This window comes from Peromyscus leucopus, chromosome 1 (assembly GCF_004664715.2).
Source record: "Peromyscus leucopus breed LL Stock chromosome 1, UCI_PerLeu_2.1, whole genome shotgun sequence".
In the NCBI taxonomy this organism is placed as follows: Eukaryota; Metazoa; Chordata; class Mammalia; order Rodentia; family Cricetidae; genus Peromyscus; species Peromyscus leucopus.
Genome location: NC_051063.1, coordinates 47,998,719 through 48,023,648, shown reverse-complemented (window position 1 = coordinate 48,023,648; position 24,930 = coordinate 47,998,719). Strand labels below are relative to the sequence as shown.

At 48.1% G+C, this 24,930-nt stretch overlaps 1 protein-coding gene across 2 annotated transcripts in view; it reads left to right on the top strand.

Moving 5' to 3' along the window:
- Positions 1-24,930, top strand: part of Pik3ap1 (phosphoinositide-3-kinase adaptor protein 1) — a 115,815-nt gene that overhangs the window by 62,095 nt on the left and 28,790 nt on the right. For both annotated transcript variants that reach the window (XM_028889392.2, XM_037206840.1), the window contains 3 exons: positions 1,817-2,006; positions 15,852-15,947; positions 21,238-21,432. In XM_028889392.2, coding sequence (XP_028745225.1) covers positions 1,817-2,006; positions 15,852-15,947; positions 21,238-21,432 — 481 coding nt within the window. The remainder of the gene's footprint in view (positions 1-1,816; positions 2,007-15,851; positions 15,948-21,237; positions 21,433-24,930) is intronic.

The following is a 24,930-nucleotide window of genomic DNA, read 5'->3' as shown; positions in this document are numbered from 1 at the left end:
CATGCCCAGGGTTGCCTCCACTGTCTTGGAGGAAGCTATTCTTGACTCCACTCCCTTCAGGTGTTCCTCTTTTCAAACCCGCAAGGGGCACCTGAGACTAGCTCATCTGGCTATGACCCCCCAAAATAAGCAGCCAGATTCATGCGGTCTTGCTTGCTGTCTCCAGACAGGAGCGAGCCTGACACCGCCACAGAAACCTAGCTCTACTCCGTGATAGAAAATCTGTAAGGCGGTGGCGCCAAGGGACACAGAAAGGCTCCCGATGTCTTGGGGTCTGTGTAGTTGTTTCAAGCAATCAGAATAGTCTAAGTCCTTGTTTGGGTCCTCGCTGGTGTAAATGGGCATAAAGGCACTCATTCTCTTCTCTAAGACTATTCACTCGGCTTTGCTTCAAAATCACAAATGTGCTAACACACAGCATGCCACTTTGTGTTTGTTGTTTTCCGTGGGGCCACTCTGTGTTCAGAGTGGTAATCAAGCTACTGGGCTCATGTGATCAGCAGACGCCCTGTCCCATTTAATTTTAACTCCCTTGAAGTTGAAGAGGCTAAGACCTTCACCTTATAAATGAGGACGGAGAAAGCCAAGGTGATCGTGCCTAGAGCTTCCCACTGGTAAAGGTAGAGGTGGGATTTGAACCCAGTTCAGTGCTACCGTCGGGGCTTGTTACCTTTCTCTACCTAACAGGGGAGGTTAAAGTGTTATTTTCAGAGGCCTTGCGCTTTAATCTGACTCACATTTCTCATATCATCCTGACTCCTAGTTAAGTCACCTTCTACCAATGCCACCAAATGTTGTCCTTGCATGATGCTCATGGAGTGTCAGATTTTGTTTGTTTGTTTGTTTGCCAAGTGCTACACCCAGAGTCCCCACCACTGAGAGCTTGTTACTTAGTTCATTTGGGTCTCACCAGGACACTAACACACTGTCAACCGAAGGCGACCTTTGTCAGGTGGTGCTGATGAGAAGGAGAGTTTCTGTGGTTTGAGGCTGAGGTAAGGATTGTGACATACCACCATGTCTGACCAGGAAAAGTTGTTCAGAGGTTGCAGGGAAATCAGCCTCAAACCCTCTGGAGGCAGAAGGGTCAGGGGGAGCCTTTCTGACATCAGGGCCCTTTGTGTAAGGGTAGCTGTCTTTGGGAACATCTAGAATGTTGAAACTGGGGGAGGAAACCCTTGAGATCGTCCAGAGCTTAGGAAAACTGTCCCAAAGGACAGGGCTGGAGACATCCCTCAGGGAGCGCTGGCTGCCCAAGTGTGGGGACATCTCAGCGTAGCCCTTCCAAACCACTGCGCGGCTGTGTGGTCCCCTGGGTCACTGTTTCCCCCTAAGCACCCAGTGGGATGTAGTAAAAGGATCCACATGGAGACTGTAAGGCTTGCAGGGAAGACCAGGTTTTCTGAGCTTTGCTTTTTCATCTGCAGATGAGGGAGAGTGGTGTGCCTTCCAAAGGAGGGCGGGTGCAGATGTGTGCCCAGTGTTGAGCCTGATTCTGACCAGGTACTCATGAGGAAGCAGTTTTTAATTTATGCCCTCTGGCACCCAAACATTTAACCAGGATGTAGGTGCTTAACTTTGTGATTAGTGTGGGAGGAAGATACAAAGATTAGAACAAGAAGGATAAGGCAAAGAAGAGAAAAGGGCCTGACGCCTGGCTCTACAGAGCTCCCTGTCAGGTGAGGAATGCCAATACCCATAAGCAATTGTAACCTTGATCCGACTCTCCTCCCTTTGGCCACCACAAGCCCACTTGGGCCGAGTCTGCCCAGATAGCCAGGTACCTCGTGTTCAACGAGCCCATCTTCCCTTGCAGGAGACTGTGGACATGCTGAAGAGTCACATTAAAGAGGAGCTGATGCATGGTGAGGAGGCTGATGACGTGTATGAGTCCATGGCCCACCTGTCCACAGACCTGCTCATGAAATGCTCCCTCAACCCTGGTTGTGATGAGGAGCTATACGAATCCATGGCTGCCTTTGCCCCAGCAGCCACAGAAGATCTCTGTAAGTGGCTCAGCCTAGTTCTGCTTCTCTCCTGTTGCTCAGAAATGGCTTTCTTAATTCTAGTCCAAAGGGGGAAAGCCCCTGACTACCTCTGCTGCCACCCCAGTGAAGCTCGGGTGTTGCCACAGCATGAAGGCTGCAGTCATGTGTCATAACAAGCAGAGCCCCTCTCCCAACTTCCTCTACTGCTTGCCCGGAAGTCACTAGTCTTGACGGCATGGTCTTCCGATCAAGAAGCTCTCAGCCCTTCCAGTCCAGTCCGGCCCTTTTTATAACGAGCATTTTACAATGCCTCACCCCCACGGCCTTTCCTTTCTGACATACAATTCATGTATAACATAACCTACTCACATGTGAAGCTTTTTGGCTTTGTTACACTTCCCTAATTGAGATGTAAAAGAGGAATGAGTGGAGAAGATACCTAGGCATGCTGGCATGAAAAGACATGAAATAACCCTGTGGGGGCAACTACACTCAGAGCCACTACTAACAGTCTTCAGGGCACCCTCTAGGGGGCAGTGGGCCACCCTTCAGAGAAGTTGATCTAAGTGAGATTGGATTTCAGGGCAGAGGCCAGTGGGGAGGCAGGTGGGTACAGCTGCACGCCCACCCTGAGGCTGACTGATGTGTTACTGTCATGTACTGTGAAGTGCTAAGCATTCTGAAACGCTGCCGCCCAGGACTTAGTTCTCCTTCCCTCTGGGTCTACTTAATAGATTTAAGAAAGACAAGGTAAATATCCACCAACACATCGGCTTTATGGATGGGGGGATTTCTGGGAGGGCTAAGCTGAGGTCCTTTCAGGACCTGCAGGGAAGGGAGTCTGATTTTTCCAAGCATGAGAGTATGGAAAAGCCATTACGAGGAGTCCTTAGAGTAGGAGGCACAGGCTGCCTGGGAATCAGAGGTGGCGTGAAGTCCCGCCCCCCAGCACCTTTGGGGAGAAGGAGAATCACACCTGGAGGCTCTTCACAAATGAGCCCAGGCCCGGCAGGGCTGTGAGGAGGGAGGCGTGATCCATGATCCAAGCTCTCCTTTATCCCCTTGACCCCTTGTGTCCCCATGTTGTTACTAGCTGCTCGAGGAAACAGTCAGAGAGAGGTGACCTTGCCCCAAATGCTATAGCTAACGTTCTACAGAACACGGATTTCACACTTTTTAACCCAGGCCAGACTTTTGTCTCTAACTTGAGACATTTTAGTTTTGGTCACCATTAGAAAACCTCTCAGACCCTAAGGCTGTTTCCCCTATCTGGGGCTGATGCAGATGCTAGTTAAAAAACAGCTTAAGGCTATTCATGCCAATAATTCCAGCACTCAGGTGGATGGTGGAGGATCAAGACCAGCCTGGGTTACAAAGAGACCTTGTCTCAAATACAAAACAGCCCCCTCCCCTGAAACAAACAAAGAAACCCCAGCTGATGACACCCGCCTCCCCTCATAGGTCTGCTGACACCCGCCTCCCCTCATAGGTCTGCTCACCCACCTCCCCTCATAGGTCTGCTCACCCACTTTCATACCTAGCAAACGTTTCTAGGGGCATTTCTGTTCCAGCCGTGTGAGTCTTCCCCTGGGTTTTGGAGTTACAGTGGACCAAAACACTTTAGAACAGGACTCATTCACAAAGCCACCAGCAGGACCCTTTAGGAATCCAGAAAATGCACCTGCTTTCTGCCCCGCTCCCTGACTGTGGGGCTGTTGAACAGTGAGAGAGAATTCCCTGTTTACTGACAGTGTGCGTTGATGGTCTTCATGAGTGTTATTCTCTCACCCACAGTTACTCCAATATATGAAAATCCCCCACCATATTGCGGGATTCCTGTAGAGAATACTAAGGCACCCAGGCTGTCACCTGAAGCAGGCTCACCAGTGCATCTGAGGGTGCCATGGGGCTAGCCTGTTTGTGGCTGCATAGCAGATTGTAAAGTCCCTTGGGGTCGGGAGGTTCTGGATGTCATAGACCCAAGGAGGCTACCAGGAAGGAGGCAGACTGTAGGGTGTGGCTACTATTTGTGTGGGGAATAAATTGATCTGAGTTTTAATTTGCCAACCATATGATCCCTGAAGTTTCTGACTGGAGACGTGATTGCGTTTGTCTCTGTCTCTGTGGCTGTCCGGTTTAACCTGAGAATGATCTCTTCCCTGCTGGTTCAGAAGATGCAGCAACTCAGGCCTGAGAAGAATCATTTTACAGACAGTGACTGCCTGGGTTTGGTCCCTGAAGAAGCAGGATAGAGGGCAAACAGGTCCATCTTGGATGCCGTGGCAGCACTAGCATGGTGATAGCCATGGATTTGCCATCCTTAGATGTGGACCAGCTGCTTTTATCTCTGTTGTCTTATCCAGCTGTCCTTCACCTTGATGGATAGAATCATTCCTACTGTACAGGGAGAAATAAAGGCTCTAAGAGTTTGTAACATCCTTAAGTCCATCACGGGAAAACTGGCTCAGGAATCGAGTCTTCAGGTTCCCAAAGCAAAGTGTCTGCCACCACACTGGGGTAAAGGACCCCCTGGCCTGTCATTCTGGGGTTGCATTTACTGCTCTTGGGGTGGACACTCCTCAGGAGCTGTTTCTGTATGTCTAAAGGCCAGGTTTATCAATGCTCACCTTTGTTGTCATTTCTGATGGCAATTCTTAGATGCTGAAAATCAGTGTATCAGGGGAATTCACTTACCACGTAGGCATTTCACTGGTTCACAGGACAACATGATAGAGTACAAGGCTTCTAGGCCTTGGAGAGCCCATGAGTGTTGTTGGGACATATTTGCCCTTTTATTGCTTAGGTTTGGGAAAGGGAACCCTAAATAACCACTGGGTAGGTCACAGGGAAGCTCCCAGTGTTTAAGCAAGGGGACCTGGGAGGAAGGGCTGGGGGTCTGACCTAGAGATTATAGCTCTGTTCCACACCCTCCTTTTCCTGACAGCACCCCGCACCCTGCCAACACATCATCACACACACCTTCACACACAACACACACACACACACACACACACACACACACACACACCCTCTCACACACTCGGTCTTTAGTTTAGATATGCTGCCCCCAGGTGGTAACTGCAGGTCTCTGTTTTCAGGTCTTCGGTTTTGCTTCTTTTTACCTGGAGTTTTAAACCATCAACTTGACTTCCCCACTTTGCTATGTAAGAACTATCTTAGTGAAGGATAAAATGACGCAATTACTGGGTAAAATCAAGGTGCCTTTGAGTTATGTGTTTTCACTACCCCCCCCCCCAATTCTCTTGTTGGTTCTTGTGTCTCCATCTTTGCCCTTGAGGGTGAATTACGGTCCTCGTGGTCCTTTGAGGGGAGTCCTTCTTTTCTTTTGTCAGCTTCACCCAAAATCTCTGATCTGGAGACCTGGTGAGCTAGTGCCTGGAGGCCCTTGTCCAGTCTGTTTCCAGGGAACCCACTGGGTTATAGCTTTGCTTACTTATGTATCTCAGAGGCTCACCTTTTTCCACAGGAGAATGGAGTAAGGTACAGCATTATGCTGCTAGGAACTGCAGACTCACAGGAGTTGATGAACTCCCAGAAAACTCTCTGTTACCCTAGAATAACTTTTCTTTTGACCTCTGACCTTTCTGGGACCCGCCCCAGCTGAGGTTTGCCCCCCTTGGTTTGGCTTTTCTCAGCAACTCCCTGGTAACTGGGGTCTTGTGACAAATCATATCAGTTTGTGGTTTCTTTCACACGAAGTTTCTGATTTTACAATCCCTTCTAAGAGCCTGGTTCTGTCCGAGCTGGAGGCACAGACAGGCACTGTGAGGGACCTTGCAGCCAGCCTGCAGGTCTCACTCCAAGCAAAATTGCCAGGTCATTGGTGGGCTTCTGAGACAAAGCCCCCATACACCGCCCCCCTACACTGTTTTCTCCCAGGAGTCTCCCCTTCCTGCAGCTGCAGAGGCTCTGTCTTCCCCTTGCTGGCCTGTTTGAGAAGATTCTGGTGAGCGGACCCCAGAACTACCGCAGGGTCATTAGTTCTGGGTGGAAGGTTGGACGTGTACTATCTAGGGGTCAGGCCAGGACTCTGCACTTCTTGATCTCCTCGTGCTTGGTGAAAACCCCTGGTCACATTTTAAAGTTAGTAAGATAAAATTCTCTACCACCAGCAGCCAGCCTCGCTCCCCTTTGGACCCACACAGCTTACTGACTGTGTTTCCCCTGGGGAGCTGCACACAGATCACCTTGCGCCCTCATTAATTATGTCTCTCTGGTTGTGAGCCCCTGGCGTTGATAGGAAGAATGATTTACAGCCTTGTGTCATCCCCAGTACCCAGCCCAGTTCTGTGCATAAGATGTGCTCAGCCAGCAGAGGGACGAGAAAATAAGATGTAATCCTGGACTTTGCGGAAGTTCAAATGTAGATTAGTCTGTCCACATCCTAGTTCAATGTCCTTGTGTTTTTGACAGGTGAAGTGAGATATCGATTAGGTAACTGCTGAGTGTGAGACCTCCAGGGGGTCATAACTCCCTGGCTGCTTCAGGCTGCCTTATTTCCTGTCGACATACATTATGCTGGTTCTCCTGCCTAAATTGCCTATCTTTTTCTCTCTGCTCCAGCAATGCCCAGACTCCTTCACAGAGCCCAGACTCTACCACATCACACACTTATTTCTTGTTTCACCTGCTCACTCATTCGACAAATCCTTATCAAATCTGTCCTGTGTGTAAGTGACATGGTGCCAGGTGGTAAACAGCCAGTGGATTGTGAATTGTCATGATCCCTGCCTTCCAGAGTCCACGTTAAGCACGATCCACAGACCTGCTCACACAGGGCAGAGCTGCTTTGCTTACCGTGTATAAAGCCGCAGACTGGACTCGCTCCTCCTTTTCACCTTGGCATTTCTGCCCCATTCTCCTCATCGCCAACACTAGACGTCACTCCTCCACCCTCTGATTTCAGATTGCCATTCACTTCTGTGTGTCTGTCTGTCTGTCTTCCCTTCTTTCTCTCCTTCCATCGTTTCTCCATCCAGATGTGAAAAGTTGGGCTTTTAAGTTGATATTATCAGCCAAGCCACCCTGTCCTAGCTGGGTACAGATGACACCAGCTAGATTTCAGGTTATCTCTGGGTCCTCTTATCATGTGCTTTTTCCTCCAAGACTCTTTGGCCCCAAAAGATCCTTATTGGAGGGTAGAAGTGGGGTCTTGCTGCTGCTTAAGTGTTGGAGAGCCTGTTGTGGGAATTCCACCATTCGGCCCAATGACCAATTGGGTGGAGTGGCGTTTTTTTTTTTCCCTTATGGGTGAGGTCTGCTCTGAGGATACGTGACACCTTAAAAACTGTAGGGCAGGGGTCGCGCGCATGCGCTCTTGGGTGGTCGGAGCACGAGCCAGCTGCAGAGAGAGAAGCGTGGCTTGCAGTTTGGTTCTCGCCCTCGGGCAGAACGGCAGGACAAGGACAGCTGGGTGGTCAGCAGCGTCTACCTTGTTCTGTGTCGTGAGTGTGCCTTATAAGTCTCATTCCTTAATAAACCTTAATGGCACCTTGCCTCACTGTCTCTCATTATCAGCCTTTCTAGAACAGTCCTTTAGGAGCTGGTGTTTTCTTGGCTCTGTGTTGCATTAGCATGTAATCTGGATGGAATGAGTGTGCCCTGGAGCTAAGTGATCTAGACTAAAGTTCTGCCCCAAGAGGAGCATCACACAGATTTCTTGGGGGAATTTGTGACTGCTGTTGATTCATTCCCTAATTAAGTGACTGCTGGGATGTTTTGTCATCTTGAGTTCGAGCTTCTTACATTCTAGAAACATATCCTTGAAGATTGATTCCATAGCCTGTGTGGTGGGACTGCAGCTTCTCTTCCAGGAGGAGATGGGGACCCAGTGCCCTGTGGGGCTGCAGCCACGCTTCCAGGGGAGACTGGGACCCAGTGCTGCTTCCTTTGTTGTTTTTCTTCTGCTGAAATGAAAGAACTTTGCACGTTTCCTTTAGACTAGCAGGTTTCGACACATTTCAGTTTATTTTTAACTGGCAAGCGGCAAGCAGTGAAGGTTAAGTGCCGGGAGTCTGAATGACAAGCCTTGAACATCCAGGAATGCAGGAATGCCGTGCTCTCCCACTGCTCGACAACATCCCTTTGTCTGCAAACAGAGTCCCTTTGCCCAGAGAATTTTCTGTTTTGGATCTTTTCAGTCTGTCCACCTGGCTTCTGGATACAAAGTGCTTTCCGATTTATACCTGGTGTCTTACCACCTATGATTGCCAAACAATTAGGTACCTCTAACTATTACAAGCATAGTACTTGTTGCCTGCCTAGCCTTATGGCTAATATAGGTATGGCAAATCAAGTTTTAAAAATATGCTAGTGCCGGCCGGTCTCTGCTGGTCCCTTCCTTCCCCACCGTCCATTGGCCACCGGGCCATGAGGGCCAAGGGGACAGCAGCAGCAAGCAGGGCGTTGTCTGACCTGTGGTATGATGGAAATAGCCTTCCGGGAGGCTGCTTCAGTGTTACAGCTCAGCTTTATTCCAGAGCGAGGGGAGATATAAAGACTGGGGACAGTGGCTGGGCGTCACCTAATTTGCTCCTACCCTAAGCCTCCATATGTGGCAGCAGGGTCCTATAGCAAAGCTCCTAACATGATGTCTGATTTCCATATGGGCAGTGGGAGGACAGCTTCTGCAGGGAACTGTCTCAAGGGTCACACTAGACACAAGTCAGGCATCTGGACCTAGAGACGTTCTCCAAATAAGGTCAGGTAGAAAACAGGTCACGACTGAGTGCCTGAGTGCTGTGTTGAGAAGGAACTGAGGACAGAGAGAATGCTGTGATTAATGATGTCTGCCATGAATATAGAACGGGGTGTGGAGGCCTATGTACACATCTGTCGTTCATGGTCAAATTCAAAGTCTTAGGAGAACCATCTTGTTTGGAATGTAAAAGGACAAAAACAATCTATTTCTGGAACTTCATTTAAGGAGTACACACATCTGGACGCATCATAGAGCCCAGTCTGCATGGGACAAGGTTGCCCGGTCTGTGTAAGCACAACAGACTTCCTCAGTGCGCCACAATCCTCGTCCCCGCACCAGCCCTCTGTGGGAAGGAATTCCATGCAGCCAGAGAAGCAGAGTAATGCTCCCAGTGTGTGGCTGTGCTTCATTCACATGTCCAGAGAGGAATCAGGGTTATACAGCTGGCTTGCTAGCCAGCTGCCCTTGAGATAAGGAGAGTAACGTGGCTTCTTCACGTGACTTCATTATGACTATAGATGTCCTTAAAAGAGGGAGCCGGAGGACAGAAGAGATGGATGGCGCGGTGAGAAGGTCTTGGTCCAGCCAAGCGCTTTGCCTGGCGTTGCTGGCTTTGAAGATGGAGGGAGGGGCCCGATGACAGGGCGTGTAGACCACCCCTGGACCCTGGGGAGGGAAGAGAAACAACTCCTACGTTAGAGCTTCCGTGAGGGAATGTGGCTCAGACAAAGCCTTGGTTTGGGCCAGTAGGACCCACTTTGACTTCTGAGCCACAGAACTGTGGGATAACGTGTTGATGTCATGGTAGCGGTGGTTCCTCTCAGTAGCCTCAGAGTGACAGTGATAACTGGGAGTTTGGCGTCTTGCACGGTTCTCTGCATTCATAGACACTGTCTTAATCACCTCACACAGCTCTCCTGTGGTTTGTCCCCACCCTGCGGGTGGGACACTGAAGCTTAGAGATGCCAAGTGACCTGCCCAAGGACATAGAGTCAGTGGCAGGATTTGAACATAAGTCTTCAAGATACCAGAGGCCATTCCATAGTGCCAACCTGCCTTGGTGCCTCGCAGCCAGTCTGCCGAGCTCGGTTGCTTGCTGGCTTTCAGCTGCTGCCCTTCTCCGACTTAGCTTTGTCCCTCAGTGCAGACTATCTGGCTGGTCCCTGCCCTTGGCAGTACCTCACTATTTTCTCCCGAGGCTGTACGCTTCCTTCATCTTCTCCCTAAACCCTTGTGCCATCATGTTGTCTGGTCACCCCTCCTCATATCCCCTGGCTTCAGCCCTTTCTCCTAAGGATGCCTCCACCTATGATCCCAGATGCACAGGATGGGGCCAGCATGGGGTGTAGAGCGCCACCTAGTGGGCATTACCCAGCCCACTAATACCATATAAGGGATTCTGGGGAGCACAAGTAAAAATGGTCATGGGTCTCTGCAAAGGAAGCAAGACATTGGGGTGTCCTGGGGCCTGAGTAAAGACAATGCCTGGCAAGCCAAGTCAGATTTCCACACATGATCCTATTGTGAGGTTTGGCATTTGTTGAATTTAGATCTTACTCATGCGTTAAGTATACTTAACTGTAAGAATATACTGTGTGTCTCAACAAGGAAATTTGAAAAAAAAGTTTTGAGATGTTTGAGATCATGGATGAAAATTCCAATATTGTGGTAAACACATCCTCAAACTCATTTTGAAGGTAGAAGACATGAATTAAAACAAACTTACTCTTAAAAAAAAAAAAGAATAAGACTAAAAATAGGAGCGGGAAATAGCTCAGTGGTAGAGTGCTTGACGGGCGTGGAGGCCCTGGGTTCAATTCCCAGCATCTCAAGAAAAAGAAGGAACAATACACAGATGGAATTGTATCAAATCGAGGCGTTTCTCTTTAGCAAAGAAAATCAAGATCAAAGAGAAAACCTGCAGAATGGGAGTGAATATTCGTCCAGGGGGCGAGGGAGATGCTCCGTGCTTAAGAGCACTCGTGCTCCTTCAGGGGACTGAGTTTGGTTCTTAACACTCACGGGTGGCTCACAGCCTTCTGTGATTCCAGCTCTGGGGGAATCCAATGGCCTCTTCTGGTACCTGCACACATGTGCACCCCCCCCCCAAGACACACATGCACATAAATAAAAATAAAATCTCTGAAAAAAATAGGTCTAGGTGTGGTGTTGTACACCTTTAATCCCAGCATTTGGGAGGAAGAGGCAGGTGGATCTCTGTGAGTTCAGGGCCAGCCTGGTGGTCTATATAGTGAGTTCTATGACAGCCACAGGTACATGGAAATACCTTGCATCAAAACAAAAAATTTAGTATCCAAAACATGAAGAATTCAAATAACTCAGCAGAAAAAAAAAAACCCAAAACTGATCAGAAATGATCTATATAGACTGTTTTAAAAATATGCAAATTGCCAGCAAATATATGAAAATACTCACCATGACTCACGCGGGAAATGCAAATCAAAACCACAATGAGGTGTCATTTCAGCCCAGTTAGAACGGCTGTGATTACAAAAGAAAAATGTTAGCAAGAATTCAGAGGAGGGGGCATCTCAGATACTGTGAGGACAGCCATTATGGAAAGGAGTATAGAAAAAAAACTAGACATGATCCAGCAGCCCCACTTCTGGGTGGACACATCTCCCCCAGAAATGAAGTCAGACTATCGAGGAGATGCCCCATTTTACTGCAGCTCTGTTGACAGTTATCAAGGCCTGGAATTGACTGAGATGCCCATTGCTGCCCGTGTGGATAAAGAACACGTGGTACATGCATGCAGTAGAGTCATGTTTACCCATAAGACAGAATCTTGTCACTTGTGTCCAATGGTTGGGAATGACGGGCATTATACTAAATGAAATAAACAAGCAATAAAAAGATAATGGGCACCAAAAGTACAGTCACAGGGGGCATTAATACTGCCGTTCTGGTCAATAAGGTGCCTACAGTTTATAGAAATCTATTATGTATTTTATAAAGAACCAAAAGAAGTTCAGAGATTCTCAAGACAAAGAAATGGTAACTGTTTGAAGAGACGGAACTGCTAATTAGCCTGTCTCACTGTAGTGTATACCACGTGTGTATATCAAATTATCATTGTGTGAGCTGAGAATGGCGTAATTCTAGCACTTGGGAGACGGAGGCGGGAGGACCAGACCTTCAAAGCTAGACTCTGATATGTAGTAAGTTCAAGGCCAGCCACCACTATGAAACCTAAAATAATAACAACCAAGAGCCAAGACAGCTCAGCTGTTAGAGTGCTTGCTGTTCTTCCAGAGGTCCTGAGTTCTGTTCTCAGCACCCAGGTCAAACAGCTCACAACCACCTGTAACTCCAGCTCCAGCTCCAGGAGATCTGATGCCCTCTTCTGGTCTCTGTGGCACCCACTCACACATTACACACACACACACACACACACACACACACAGAGAGAGAGAGGGGGGGGTTTAATAATAATAAATCTTAAAAATAAACCTTAACAAATGAAATAGGCTGGAGAGATGGATCTGCTGTTGAAGGCTAAGGCTCACAACCAGGTTAATAAAAATAAGTCTTAAAAAATCAAATTATCACTATATACCCTGTAAAGATATATAAACTATTGTGCCAATTAATTTTTTTCCTAAATTCAATCCTTAATGCCATGAAAATCATTTTTTTTTGTGGTGCTGAGGCTCAAACCCACAGTTTTATACACGCTAGGCAGGCTGTCTGCGAGAGAGCCACATCCCAAACCCGGAGAAATTCTTAGCATGTAAATTGAGCCTTCTAGTTTGAATTGTTCTTTGTTTAGGGCCATAGCCTGGGCATGGGATTTAATAACAAAAATAGTAGTCAGAAAGCATTCATACACGCTGGGCACTGTGCCAGGCCCTTGGCAGGCTCCTCGGTGACACTCACGACAAACCTCCGGGAGCTGTGCCGTTACCATCGTCATTTTGCAGACAAGAAAAGAGAAGCTGAATGGATTGAAACGAGGGGACCCGGGATAATGATGGCCAAAGTTAATAAAAACACTTTTCATTTCCTCTTCTGCATGAGAATTTGACCTTTGTTTGACTTCCTAGCTTTGTTACCCTGGTAACCCGATAAGAGCCAAATGTCAACTGTGTTTCTAGGCAACATTGCCTAGGATGAGAATGACCCCTGATTGGTCACCTGTCTGGATATGGGAGGAGCTGTACATAACTGTGAATCCCAGTGAGAGACCTGCATTCTGAGTCTCTCTGGGGGCGATAATTCGGGCACATCGTTTGTGGGACCCTGGAAGCTGTACTTCTAGAGATGTAATGAGAAATGTGCTTGTAGGGGTGTAGGCCTTTCCCTAGGGTAGCTCAGCCCTTACCTGCTGTGGTTCTCATTTCCTAGGGCCACAGTTGCCGAGTAAAGGCATGCTTTCCTGATACTGTGATGCTGACTCGGGCCAAGCAAAATTATCTTGTGGGTAAAAATGCTCTACTAGACCAGTGGTCCTCAACCTTCCTGATGCTGTGACCGTTTAATACAGTTAGCTCCTCATGTTGTGGTGACCCCCAACCATAAAATTATTTGTGTTGCTACTTCATAACTATGATTCTGCTACTGTTACAAATACTAATGTAAATATCTGATTTGCAACTCCTAAAAGGGTCAGGACCCACAGGTTGAGAACTATCATAAAAGATTAGTTGGTGTCAGGCTGGTAGGTGTGATGTCTTACAAGCAAACAAACAAAAAAAAAAAAGGAAGGAGTAGAAGAAATAAGACAGGGATGTGTATTGTGATCTGATACTCACCCTTCTGTCTGCTCAACTCTGTCAGGGAGGCCCAAGAAGGCTGACATTTGGCAGAGCCTGGTTTTCCTGCTTCTGAGGTCAGACTCTGAAGGACCAGTGAAAGCAGGACTATAAAGTAAAGCAAACTGGGTCTTCATGGGTGGCTCATGTGGTTCCACCCCCATCATTCTACACACAGGACTCTGCTCTGCAAGTCCTCCGAAGGTGCTTATCTCGATGGCACAGGGGGACAGAACGTGGCCTCCTGATGCATCGTGCTTGCTTGCTTTTCTGCTGAAGTCACTCCTCTGCTCATTCATGCCTTTCCTCAGAAAGAATTCTATTTTGGAGCTGATGCTCTAGCATATCTGTGAGCACTCAGCTTAGCGGTGAGCACTCACTCAGCGGTGAGCACTCACTCAGCGGTGAGCACTCACTCAGCTTAGCGGTGAGCACTCACTCAGCTTAGCGGTGAGCACTCACTCAGCTTAGCGGTGAGCACTCACTCAGTTTAGCGGTGAGCCCTCAGCTTAGCGGTGAGCACTCAGCTTAGCGGTGAGCACTCACTCAGCTTAGCGGTGAGCACTCAGCTTAGTGGTGAGCACTCACTCAGCTTAGCGGTGAGCACTCAGCTTAGCGGTGAGACCTCAGCTTAGCGGTGAGACCTCACTCAGCTCAGCGGTGAGCACTCAGCTTAGCGGTGAGCACTCAGCTTAGCGGTGAGCACTCACTCAGCTTAGCGGTGAGCACTCAGCTTAGCGGTGAGCACTCAGCTTAGCGGTGAGACCTCAGTTTAGCGGTGAGCACTCACTCAGCTTAGCGGTGAGCACTCAGCTTAGCGGTGAGCACTCAGTTTAGCGGTGAGCACTCACTCAGCTTAGCGGTGAGCACTCACTCAGCTTAGCGGTGAGCACTCAGCTTAGCGGTGAGCACTCAGCTTAGCGGTGAGCACTCAGCTATGATGTGCAAAGCTCTGGGCTTGCTCCTTGGCACTAAGGAAAAAATGGCCTTGCACTAGTTTTGTTTGTTATTTTTGTGTTTTATTTTATTTAGAGAAAATTGCCAAATACCAAAGTTCATGCATATCTTTCCCCACATTGCCGAACATTAGCCTCTTTATCACCCCAAACACAAAGATCCCGGGGAGGAAATGCTGTCAGTGTCCTTCTGCTGGAACTAAGAATCTTGTTCATGTTTCCCGGGTTTCCCGCCGTTGATCCTCTTGTTTCACCGCCCGGTGTTTGTTTGATGGACAGATTGTTCCTCCATCCCTCCCAGCTGGGATGGTTCTCAGGCTTTCCTAGCCCCCCTACTCTTGATGAGGACCCATAGATTACTTGTAAACCCTCAATTTGGATGTGCCACTCACTGTTTTCCATGATTGGACTGGGGTTATGAAATTATTATTACTTGGGCGATAATATGTTAACATAAACAGCGTCATAGCAGTCACTTATTTTTTGAATAGGTGGAAGGAGTTCTTAAAATATGGCAAGGGGATCAGTGGGATAATTTCTCCATTGCCTATTTCCATATCCTCAGGTCCCAGGACACCACTGAATCTTAATTACTTATATCTCCTTGCAGCAGGGTGTGTGTGTGTGTGTGTGTGTGTGTGTGTGTGTGTGTGTGTGTGTGTACAAAATTTATATATATTTGTGCAAATATAAAAATAAAATTTTATTTTATTTTTTTGAGACAGGGTCTCTGTGTATCTCTGGCTGTCCTGGAACTCATTACATAGACCAGACTAACCTTGAACTTACAGAGCTCTGCTGGGATTAAAGTCCTGATTTTTTTTTTTTTTTTTTTTGGTATATCAGAAGCTTCAGTAATATATATGAGAGTTTAATAAATTCAGTGTTGTGGTCCTGGTGCAGTCCTCTGTTCACTCTCCAGAGTCCCAGTCATTATCTTTCCTTCCTCAGAAATAGCCACTGTCAGGAATTCAACCACATGCCCCGGACGTTTGTATTAGCTGCATAGTTATCAACTTGTATGCAGTTCACAGCACTGTGCTGTAGGGCTGCAGGGTCTAGATAGCTGTCATTACGCTGTAATCACCTGCATCTAACGTCATCACCCGCTACGGTTTTGAGTTATAAGATTGTAGGTAGAAAGTGGCTCTAAGACATCCTTTTTTTAAACTGCTGCATGATCTGCCATCATTTGAACAAACCATGGTTTGTTCTCTATTGTTTTGGACCATTTTTGCTGTTGTTGTTGTTGTCATAAGCAATACTGCAATGTGTATTTTTTGAAATTAAACCTAGTCTCTCAATGCAGAGGGAGGAAGGGTAAAACTTGGGTAACCGTCCAAATTCATCTGTGAATCTCCTTGCCTGCCTGGAAGAACAGCACATTAACTCCATCTCATTTTCCTTCCAGATGTTGAAATGCTTCAGGCCAGTGCAGGTAACCCAGGCTCTAGAGAAAGTTACTCTCGGCCCACTAAGGACTCAATGATCCGCAAGTTTCTAGAAGGTAAGTTGTAGCTATGAGCAGGAGAGCAGAAAGAGCTGAATGCATATGAAGTTCCGGTCTCAAGAGACAGGTTGCCACATAAGCGGCATGTGATAATTAAAGGCTGTCTGCCTTCCTCCACAGCTGCCCCATCTTCCACATCTGCCTGTTAGAGACAGGCTAGAGCTTCCCATGACCAGAGCCATTCATTACACTAAACCAGGTGTTTCCAAAAAGACTTTATTTAAACTACATGCCTGCTTTTATTTGACAAAAACTAATGAAGCACCTACTTTGTGCAGAAAGCATTGTTCTGGATATTGGGGCTGGGAACCCAAAGCAAAATAAGCCTTAGCTTTCTGGTAAAGGATGGGGATATAACCCTCTTTGCCAAGCAGAGGCAGCGTGGCAGTGGTTAAGAGTGTGGCACCCATCTGTGCTTCCTTCCCTCTTCAGTTATCTGGAAGGCCTCAGGCAAGGTGTTTAACTCCTTAGCTGTAAAATGAGATGGATGTGATCTGAACAGCCATGAGACAGTTCTGCCTGATGCGCTACACAGGCAGGTTGTAGTGAGAATCAAGCAAGTCGCAGTGAAAATAAGCTTCATCTAAGACCTGGCACAGAGGAAGCAGTTGGCAGAGGTTTCTAATCATTGCTGCTGTTGTTATTATAGGTGCTTTCAAAGGCGTATGGCGTTACACTGTGTGAGTGATTGCTTCTCTCTGCCCAATCCGTTATGATTACGGAGGGTCTGTCAGCCAAGTAGCAGTAAAAGCGGAGGGCTGAGGGCATGAGACTCAGAGGTCAAATGGTTTGGACACTGTAGACAAATCACAGCCTGAGCACCTGCCCATTCCTACCAATAAGATTTGATCGGAATTCACCATGCCCATTCATTTGCTATTATTTATGGCTGCTTGCATGCTCCTAGTACAGGCTGGGGTGGTTGCAATGGACTGTTGCCCTGGAGAGCCTGACACATTTATTATCTGGATCCTTAAAACATGTTTGCTGAATCCCACTCTTTACCTGAAGAGAGAGGTCTGGGTAGTCGAGGACCAGCTATTTGGTAAGGTCCTCAGCTAGCACCCGGCACCCAGAGGCCCATGGATGAGAGCAGAGATGGGCTGCTGAGCAACTTCATTATTTGGCTTCAGGCTTACCCTGCTCTCTTCAGCAGTGACCAGGCCTAGCTTAAGGATAGCATGCATAACAACCATTCCATGCTTCTTGCAACCTTGTAAGTTCATTCAGCAGCAGCGGTATCAGAGGTAGAGAGAGAGTGAGTTTCCAAGGTCCTAGAGGCAGTGAGCAGACTGTAGGAACCCAAATCCCAGCCCTTCCTGGCTTCTGAGCCTGGCTCAGGGTGCCTCCTGTGACCACTGGTTGCACTTCACCTTAGGAAGGGAACAGCATGTGAGGTAGGAGCCAGGTGACAGCCTCTTGTCATCGTGATCTCATGTGATGCTAAGTTGAAATGATCGTTTCCCAGGAGTCCTTCATCAAGCCTCAAGTCTGTGCAAATCCCTGGTGTTGAGGGATGGGCAAGACTCCGTCCTACCCTGCAGAGGAGGTAGACACCCCCCCCCCAAGTGAGTTCTCCTTTAGTAAGAAAAGCATAGTTCAGTGCAAATAAAAATGTGCTGGGTGCCATGGGAATGCAGGGGAGTGGTGTGTCATATCAGGGGACCAAGAGAGTCTACACTGGTCCTTGCCGGATTAGGGTAAATTGCCCTAAAGTTAGCTGCTCACAGTAACCTAGACTCCAGGGTAATGGGGTGAGGAAATTGTGTCTCGCTTCCTGATACACGCAGGTGCACTGTGCATGCTGGTGGACCCGAGCTTGCCATCTCCCTCTTTGGCAGTGGCTCTCAATCTCAGTGTGCCTCACACCCACACGGAGGGCTTCCAAAGGCACAGGCTCACCAATGTGAGATTCAGCAGGTCTAGATGGGACTTGGGAGCCTCTCCCTTTCAAGTTCTGGGGGGCTCTGCTACTGCTGCACCATCAGGTCACTGGGAGAGCCTTGGCTTTAAAACAGCGCTTTCCGGTCTTTCTTTCTTTTTTTTTATCTTTGGCAATGAAACCCCCTTTCATTCCCTGGTATGCCCACCTGTTGCTGTGCTATAGTTGTTTACTATTGTAAAAGTAAAACATGAAAATAATAAAAATTCAACGGATGCATAAAGCACGCGCACACACACACATACACACACACACATACACACACAAATGAGACAAGGCTATGTAGACCTGTCTGGTCTGGCATTCACTGTGTAACCCAGGCTAGCCTTAAGTTCATGGAAATTCTCCTGCTTTTTTCTCCCAGCTGCAGAGATGACGGGTGTGAGTCACCCCATCTGGCCCCAAAAGTTAAAGCAATGAGAAAAGTCCCCCACCTCTCTCTCTCTGTCTCTGTCTCTCTGTCTGTCTCTCTGTCTCTGTCTCTGTCTGTCTCTCTGTCTCTCTCTGTCTTTCGTCTCTGGAGATTTTCTGGATACATTAATATTGTATACATGTGTCTTCTTTTATGTTTACTCACAGGCCGTATCAGCACACACATTAACTTTTCCACAGGTGCCTAGGCATTCTATCATGTTAACCTGTCTTCGGCTTTGTGCTTTTGTGAGCCTCACTGCAGGGAATACCCTTGGTTTTATGTAACACATTTGCACACATTTGTGAGCACGTATACTATAAAGTACCAGAGCAGAATCGCTGGGTCTCAGGGAGGATGTCTTACGATTCTGATAGTGTCATGTGGCTCAATGGACTAAGCTCACATAGTTTCTACCAGAAGTTATGAGTGGGTCCAGCATACCGTTTTCATGCAAAATATTGCACAGAGGCTTCATCTACACCTCAGATAAAAACTGGGATCATTCTCAACCCCTCTACTCAGTCTCTCGTTTCCACCCCCATGTGATTCTGGAAGCATTTCTGGGCATTCTGCAGCTCTGAAGAATTGGGGAGGGGGTGCTGCAGATCTGACACCTGTGAGGGAGAGAAGGGAGGTGTGGATGTGAGGGTAAGACAAGAGCCCCAGGCCCAGCTGGGAAGGCCTGTCCTTCATTTCACTCATGTGGCCTGCAACAGCCAGCAGTAATGTTATAAAGAGTTCTAGGCAGGATTAACTTTCTGCTCGCAGTGAAACGTAGAGTCTGGCACAGGGTGATGTCTGGCACATATCAACTGTCTGTTTAAATCATTAGTTAATGACTTTAAATGTCACAATCGGATCATGGTGGGAAAGGCTGAGAAGCGGGTCAGAATTCATCCTGTCAGGGGCCCAACAGCACAGACTGAGTTCCGCTGAGATGACCTTTGGCTGTGGGTAACATGTTTCCTGTCATCTGGCTCTCTTTCACTTTAGTATATTTTATTTTTAGGGAACCTGGCAGCTTGGGTAGGACTGGACATTTTTCCTGAAAATTATTTCTATTTTGGGCAGCAGGAGCCAAGGGATTGGTTATGATTATCTGGACAGAATGGGGGAGGATGTCACAAAACCCCTAATAATGCACAGATTTCTAAAAAACTCTTCCTTATAAATGCCCTGCCTGTAGACAGATGCTGTTAAGGAAGTAATTCTATTTATACCTCTTCTCCACAAGTCTGTCCCTCTCTTGCCATCTGAAGCCATGAAACTTTCTCCTTCTGTAGAAGACGAGACCGCCTCTGGCTCTGATAATGTAATGGAAAGCTCTGAACTTTCCCTGGGGTTCCCCAAAGTCTGCCCAGCCCAGGTCAGGAAGCTACTGGGAGGGAAGGCAGGCTGATTGTGGGGAGCCTCAAATCTGATACGTGGATCTCTGCTTGGCCCCCCTTTTACCAGAGTTTGTTCCTCCCTCTGTTCTAAGGGTGTGACCGAGCACATACAGTATGAAAGGCCCTGTGTTTGCCTTAGGACAATGTGGAGGGCTAGGGTCAGGGCCTTCCCTCTGCAGCTGACAGACTTGGGAGGGAGGGAGGGAGGGGCCCAGCCCCCTAATATAATAAGTTCCCATCATGGCAGGGTCATGGAGCAAAGGAATGAGACACGGCGAGCATAAATAACAGTTCAGTTTAAACTGGGGGCGGGGTCAACAGCGTGGCTGAGACTTAGAGGGGCTGGCCTGGTACGAGGTGGCACGAGGAAGATGCTGAGCAGAGGAGCAGCCTTCCCAAACAGGATGAAAAACAGGCAAAGCCCTTTAGAGACAGTGTTCTGAGAGGCGCTGTTGCTCTGTGGGGTAGTTGGCAGCTCCCCCAGGATATCAGCCTTTCCCAGCGTTCCCTCCTGCCCTAATGCAAAAGGTTAAGATAAGCAGGTGCATGGAAACTTACCTTGAGGGCAGAGCCCAGGAACTCGTATTTTCTAATGAGTTGGCACCAGCCTGGCCAGTCCCTTGGACACAGGACACCAAGAAGCAGAGGCAGCCTCTCTGGAGCTCAGGAAAGATGTAATGGCAACACAGAAGCCCCAGGAAGTCGCTGAGTAGTGGCCCCACAGGAGACAGACCCAAAATCTATTTTTATATCTCAAACAGGCATTTGAGGGGGATCTGCTGATTGAATGGAGTCGTTCAAAGAAGCAGATCTTTATAGGGCAGGAAGGGGGAGGCAAGCTTTTGTCCTCAGTGGTTCTGTTTAGTGTGCAGTTGTAAGAGAAACGGTAGATAGTGCAGAGAAGCATCACTCCGGAGTCAGCCTTCCTGGGTACCAGCCTGACTCTCAGGGACTTTGGACAAGTTGTGTAAATCCTCAAAGTTTCAGGGTTTGTTTGTCTTTTCCCTCCATACTCAAGCTGTGGTTATTGGTAGTAGCAATTCCACAGGTTTTTTTTTTTTTTTTTGCTAACCAGATGCAATAATTATACTGGGAAATGCACCAAGAACCATACTCAGCAAAGAAGAGTCATATTCTGTAGTCGTTGTGGGGTGCACCAGGGAGCAGTTGGTGGATTCAGAGCATTGTTTGGCTGCTGCCCAGACACCAGGAAGTGGTTCTGGGAGTGCGCAAGCTTTGGGGTGGGGATTCTTTCTCTCCCTTAGTTATGCCAAGATAAGTAACAGAATCCTAGTTGTAAGACTGAGGCAAACGAGCCCCATGACTCCTGTCCTGGGCTGGGTGATTGGCAGATGAAGGAGAACTTGTTGTTCTCTTGGTTGCTTTCATGGGTTCTGAGCAAATGATGCAGGAGATGTCTCAAGGGAAGCCTTTTGCCACAGATTATTACTTTGGTAACAGAGAACATTTACTAGGTCTTTCAGCCTGTGGGCATGCGATTTCCTGGACCACTGTACTGAATCACTGCTCTCTCTATATTAGGTAACAGCATGAAATCAGCCAGTTTGGAGAGAGAACAGCCCCATTCCCAGAGGGAAGATATTTATCACATCGTGGATGAAGATGAGACCTTTTCTGTGGACCTGGCCAACAGACCCCCTGTCCCCGTGCCCAGGCCAGAAACCGGTGCTCCTGGCCCTCACCTGCTGCCCGACAATGAGCCGTACATTTCTAAAGGCAAGTGTGGCCAGGGATAGGGCTCAGCGGGAACTTCCCAGTTCCCTTGCTTTCTGAACTGATTGTCTTTTCCTGGATGGTCTCCAGCCAGGGTCATAGGTCATAGGTCAGGACAAACTCTGGAGTTAGAGCAGGGGCAATTCAGTGCTGTCTTTCTGGAAGCATTCATGCACAATCCTAAGGACAGAGGTAAATGAGAACCTAGTACATTTTTATCTCTTAATTTGTTCTGACATCACTGTTAATCATTTTAATGGCTGGCACTTGCTGAAATCTACTAGGAACATCCTTTGCATTTAATCTTCACAATAACCTTTCAGGTAAGGGCCATGATCATCCCATTTTATGGATGGGAAATGGAGGCTCAAAATGTCAGCCGCTTCACAACAGTGCCAGGGCTTGGCCCCAGGGACCCTGGCTCTAGCTCCTACCTCAGGCTGTCTGCTTACCCATGGTAGTAAAAGTTGGAAAGAATTGAGTGTGACTTCTTCATTATTGTTCCTGGTACACCAGTTAGATACTGAAGCCATTGTTACTGCACTTCATATATTAACATGATTTTAAGTTCAGTCTGAGCAAAATTGCAAGCTCTGCACTTGCTCCATGAAAGGTATGACACAGGGATATCTTAAAGAGGGCAGGGAGCACCCAGGCAGGGAGCACCCAGCCAGAGCCTCGGGAAGCTGGGTTGGGGCTGCCAGATAAAATACAGGATGCCCATTTAACTCTGAACTGTACATAACTCTGAACTGCACAAATTTATTGGTTGTAGTATTAAGGCCACTCCACGTAGTTAAAAGGGAGTTTATTTTGTGGGGTAACTTACAAGTGAAGGGATAGGTTACAGGGTCCGGGAAAGGTGAAGTGCAGTCCAGCGGTGTTCTCTGGAGAACTCTGCTCGCTTTACCTCCAGCGCCCAGGATCCATGAATCAAGAGAGCCAGCACATCTCGGGTCTTCAGGGCTCCAGTCTCGGCCCCGCCTTGTAGGCGTGACAGTTACTGAAGCCTCAATGGGGGTAGTACTTCCAGGTCAAAGCTGGAACAGCTACCCACTACACACATTTTTTTAATGTGACTATGTTCCAAGTACTTACCCTCTTTGGTTTTGATTTGGTTTGATTCAGCCCAGCAACCCTAAGTTGGGTTGCACCACAACTGTGGGAAGTTCTGTGTCACCAAGATTTGCTCTCTCCTTGGGCGGTATCTCCTGTGGCGTGTCCACCCACCGGATGTTGCCCCCTGTCTAGCCCCCGGCACCCTCCCTAGGTGCACTGCTGCGTCTTTTCCTGTGGGCTTTCTCTGGCACGTGGTGCTCCATTGCCCTCTTTCAGGGCAGACTGAAAACCCTGGGGAACTAGCAGAGATGGCCACTGCTCAAGGCGTGAATGATGAGAGCTGGCAAATGAATAAGTAGCCCAACGTGCTTGCCCCTCTTGTGGGAGAACTCCAAACTGCCCATTGTGCACTGGCCGTGCTCTGGTAACTTATTGATAACCCGCCATCGACGGTTTCATCCACTTCTCATCTCACTTCCGTCACCTCCTGTTCTAGCTGCCTTTTCACTGCTGTGACAGAATATCAGACACACGCCCCTTAAATAAGGAGAGCTTTGCTGTGGCTCACAGTTCAAGGGCAGTCCACCCCGGTGGGGGAGTCACAGCAGCAAGAGCAGTGCCAGCTGCAGCCGACGGCCGGCGTGTAAAGAAGCTGGCCGCACTGTGTCTGCAGACAGGAAACGGAGAGAGAGGCTGCACCAGCTTGGCTCTGTTTTCCTTTTTGTCCAGTCTGGGACACCAGCCCGTGGCATGGCGCCGCCTACGTTCAAGGTAGATTTTCCCGCCTTTGTTAAACCTCTCTGGAAACGCCCTCGTGGACACACCTAGAGGTGTGTTTCCATGGCGATTCTAAATCCAGCCAGGTGGACAGTGAAGTGTGGCAACCACATTTCCCAGACAGACTGCTAGCCGTCCAATCGTCAGCTCAGGGTCAGCTTCTGAGCCTACAAACGTAGAGCGGTAATTCCTAAATGGGAGAAAAGTTGGCAACTTATTGCAGAGAGAAGCAGGGGAGACAGGGCAGGAGGTCACAAGGTGACAATAGGGGAAGTGGCTTGGAATATATTCATCTTTCACTTCTTGTTGCGCAGCGTAGGACATGGGATAAATCCACCCATCTGGGCTTTAATTTCCTCACGCAGAAATGGTTATCATGCTAATACGTCATGACAAATGACGGCACTCTGTTACAACTGTGTTATGAGGGTCGGATGAATACTACATGAGGAAGTACCTTGTTTCTTTTTATTTATTCTTCTCTCATATAGTACATCCTGACCACAGTTTCCACGCCCCCCCCCCCCCCCCAGTCCTTCCCTGAGGAAGTACTTTTAAACCAAGAGACTCTGAACAGCACGACATGGCTGTTCTGTTGTTGTCCATCTCAAAGCTTAGAAATGAAAAATGACCATAAAAGCCAATGATGCATGCTTACGCGTACCAGGCTGTATTTTAAGCACTTTCTATGTACCAGTCCTTATTTCCCATGACAACCCAATGGATTGTACAATCTTCATTCTACATATAAGAAACAGAAGCATGGAGAAAGTCAAGCTTCTTGTCCGAGATCACGTGACACATAGGTGGCAGAGCAGGGATTTTAACTGAGGGAGTCTCCTTCAGATCCCAGGGAGCTCTGAGACGACCTTGTCACCCTACCACCTACAGAGTGTTTCCCTTCCCAGTCACCTCTGCTGTCCTATGCCTGTGGCTCATGAGTGGCTTCATCTTGGTCCCTCTGGAGGGACACGTTTCCTTGTTCTACTAAGTAGAGTTCTGTTTTGTAGTATGCGGACCTACCAGGTGGTAGGTGCCTCCTTTTGTTTTCCAGCGACAGGTCTTCAGAGATGCTTCTGTTTGGGGATCCTGGCACACATCCTTCCCCTTCCCTCCCTCCCCTCACTTCTTCCCTTCCTTGTGTGTACTGGTGCACGTGTTTATGTGATTGCCTTTGGAGACTGGAGTTTGATGCTGGGAAGCACTCCTCAATTGTTCCACCATATTTTTTTTTTTTTTTTTATTGAGAGACCATCTCTCAGTGAACTTGGAGTTCACCAATTCACTATAGGCCAACAAGCTCCAGGAATCTGCTTGTCTCCAGCTCTCCTGTGCTGAGATTATTGATGTGGGCACCCAGCATGTGTGTAGGTGCTAAGGATCTCAGGCCTGTACAGCAAGTACTTTACCATTTCTCCGGCCCTATAACCCTTTTCTTTTTCCTTTCCTCTTTTCTTTCTTTCTTTCTTTCTTTCTTTCTTTCTTTCTTTCTTTCTTTCTTTCTTTCTTTCTTTCTTCCTTCCTTCCTTCCTTCCTCCCTCCCTCCCTCCCTCCCTCCCTTCCTTCCTTCCTTCCTTCCTTTCTTTTTGAGACAGTGTTTCTCTCGTGTAGCCCTGGCTGTCCTGGAACTTGCTCTGAAGACCAAGCTGGCCTCGAACTCAGAGA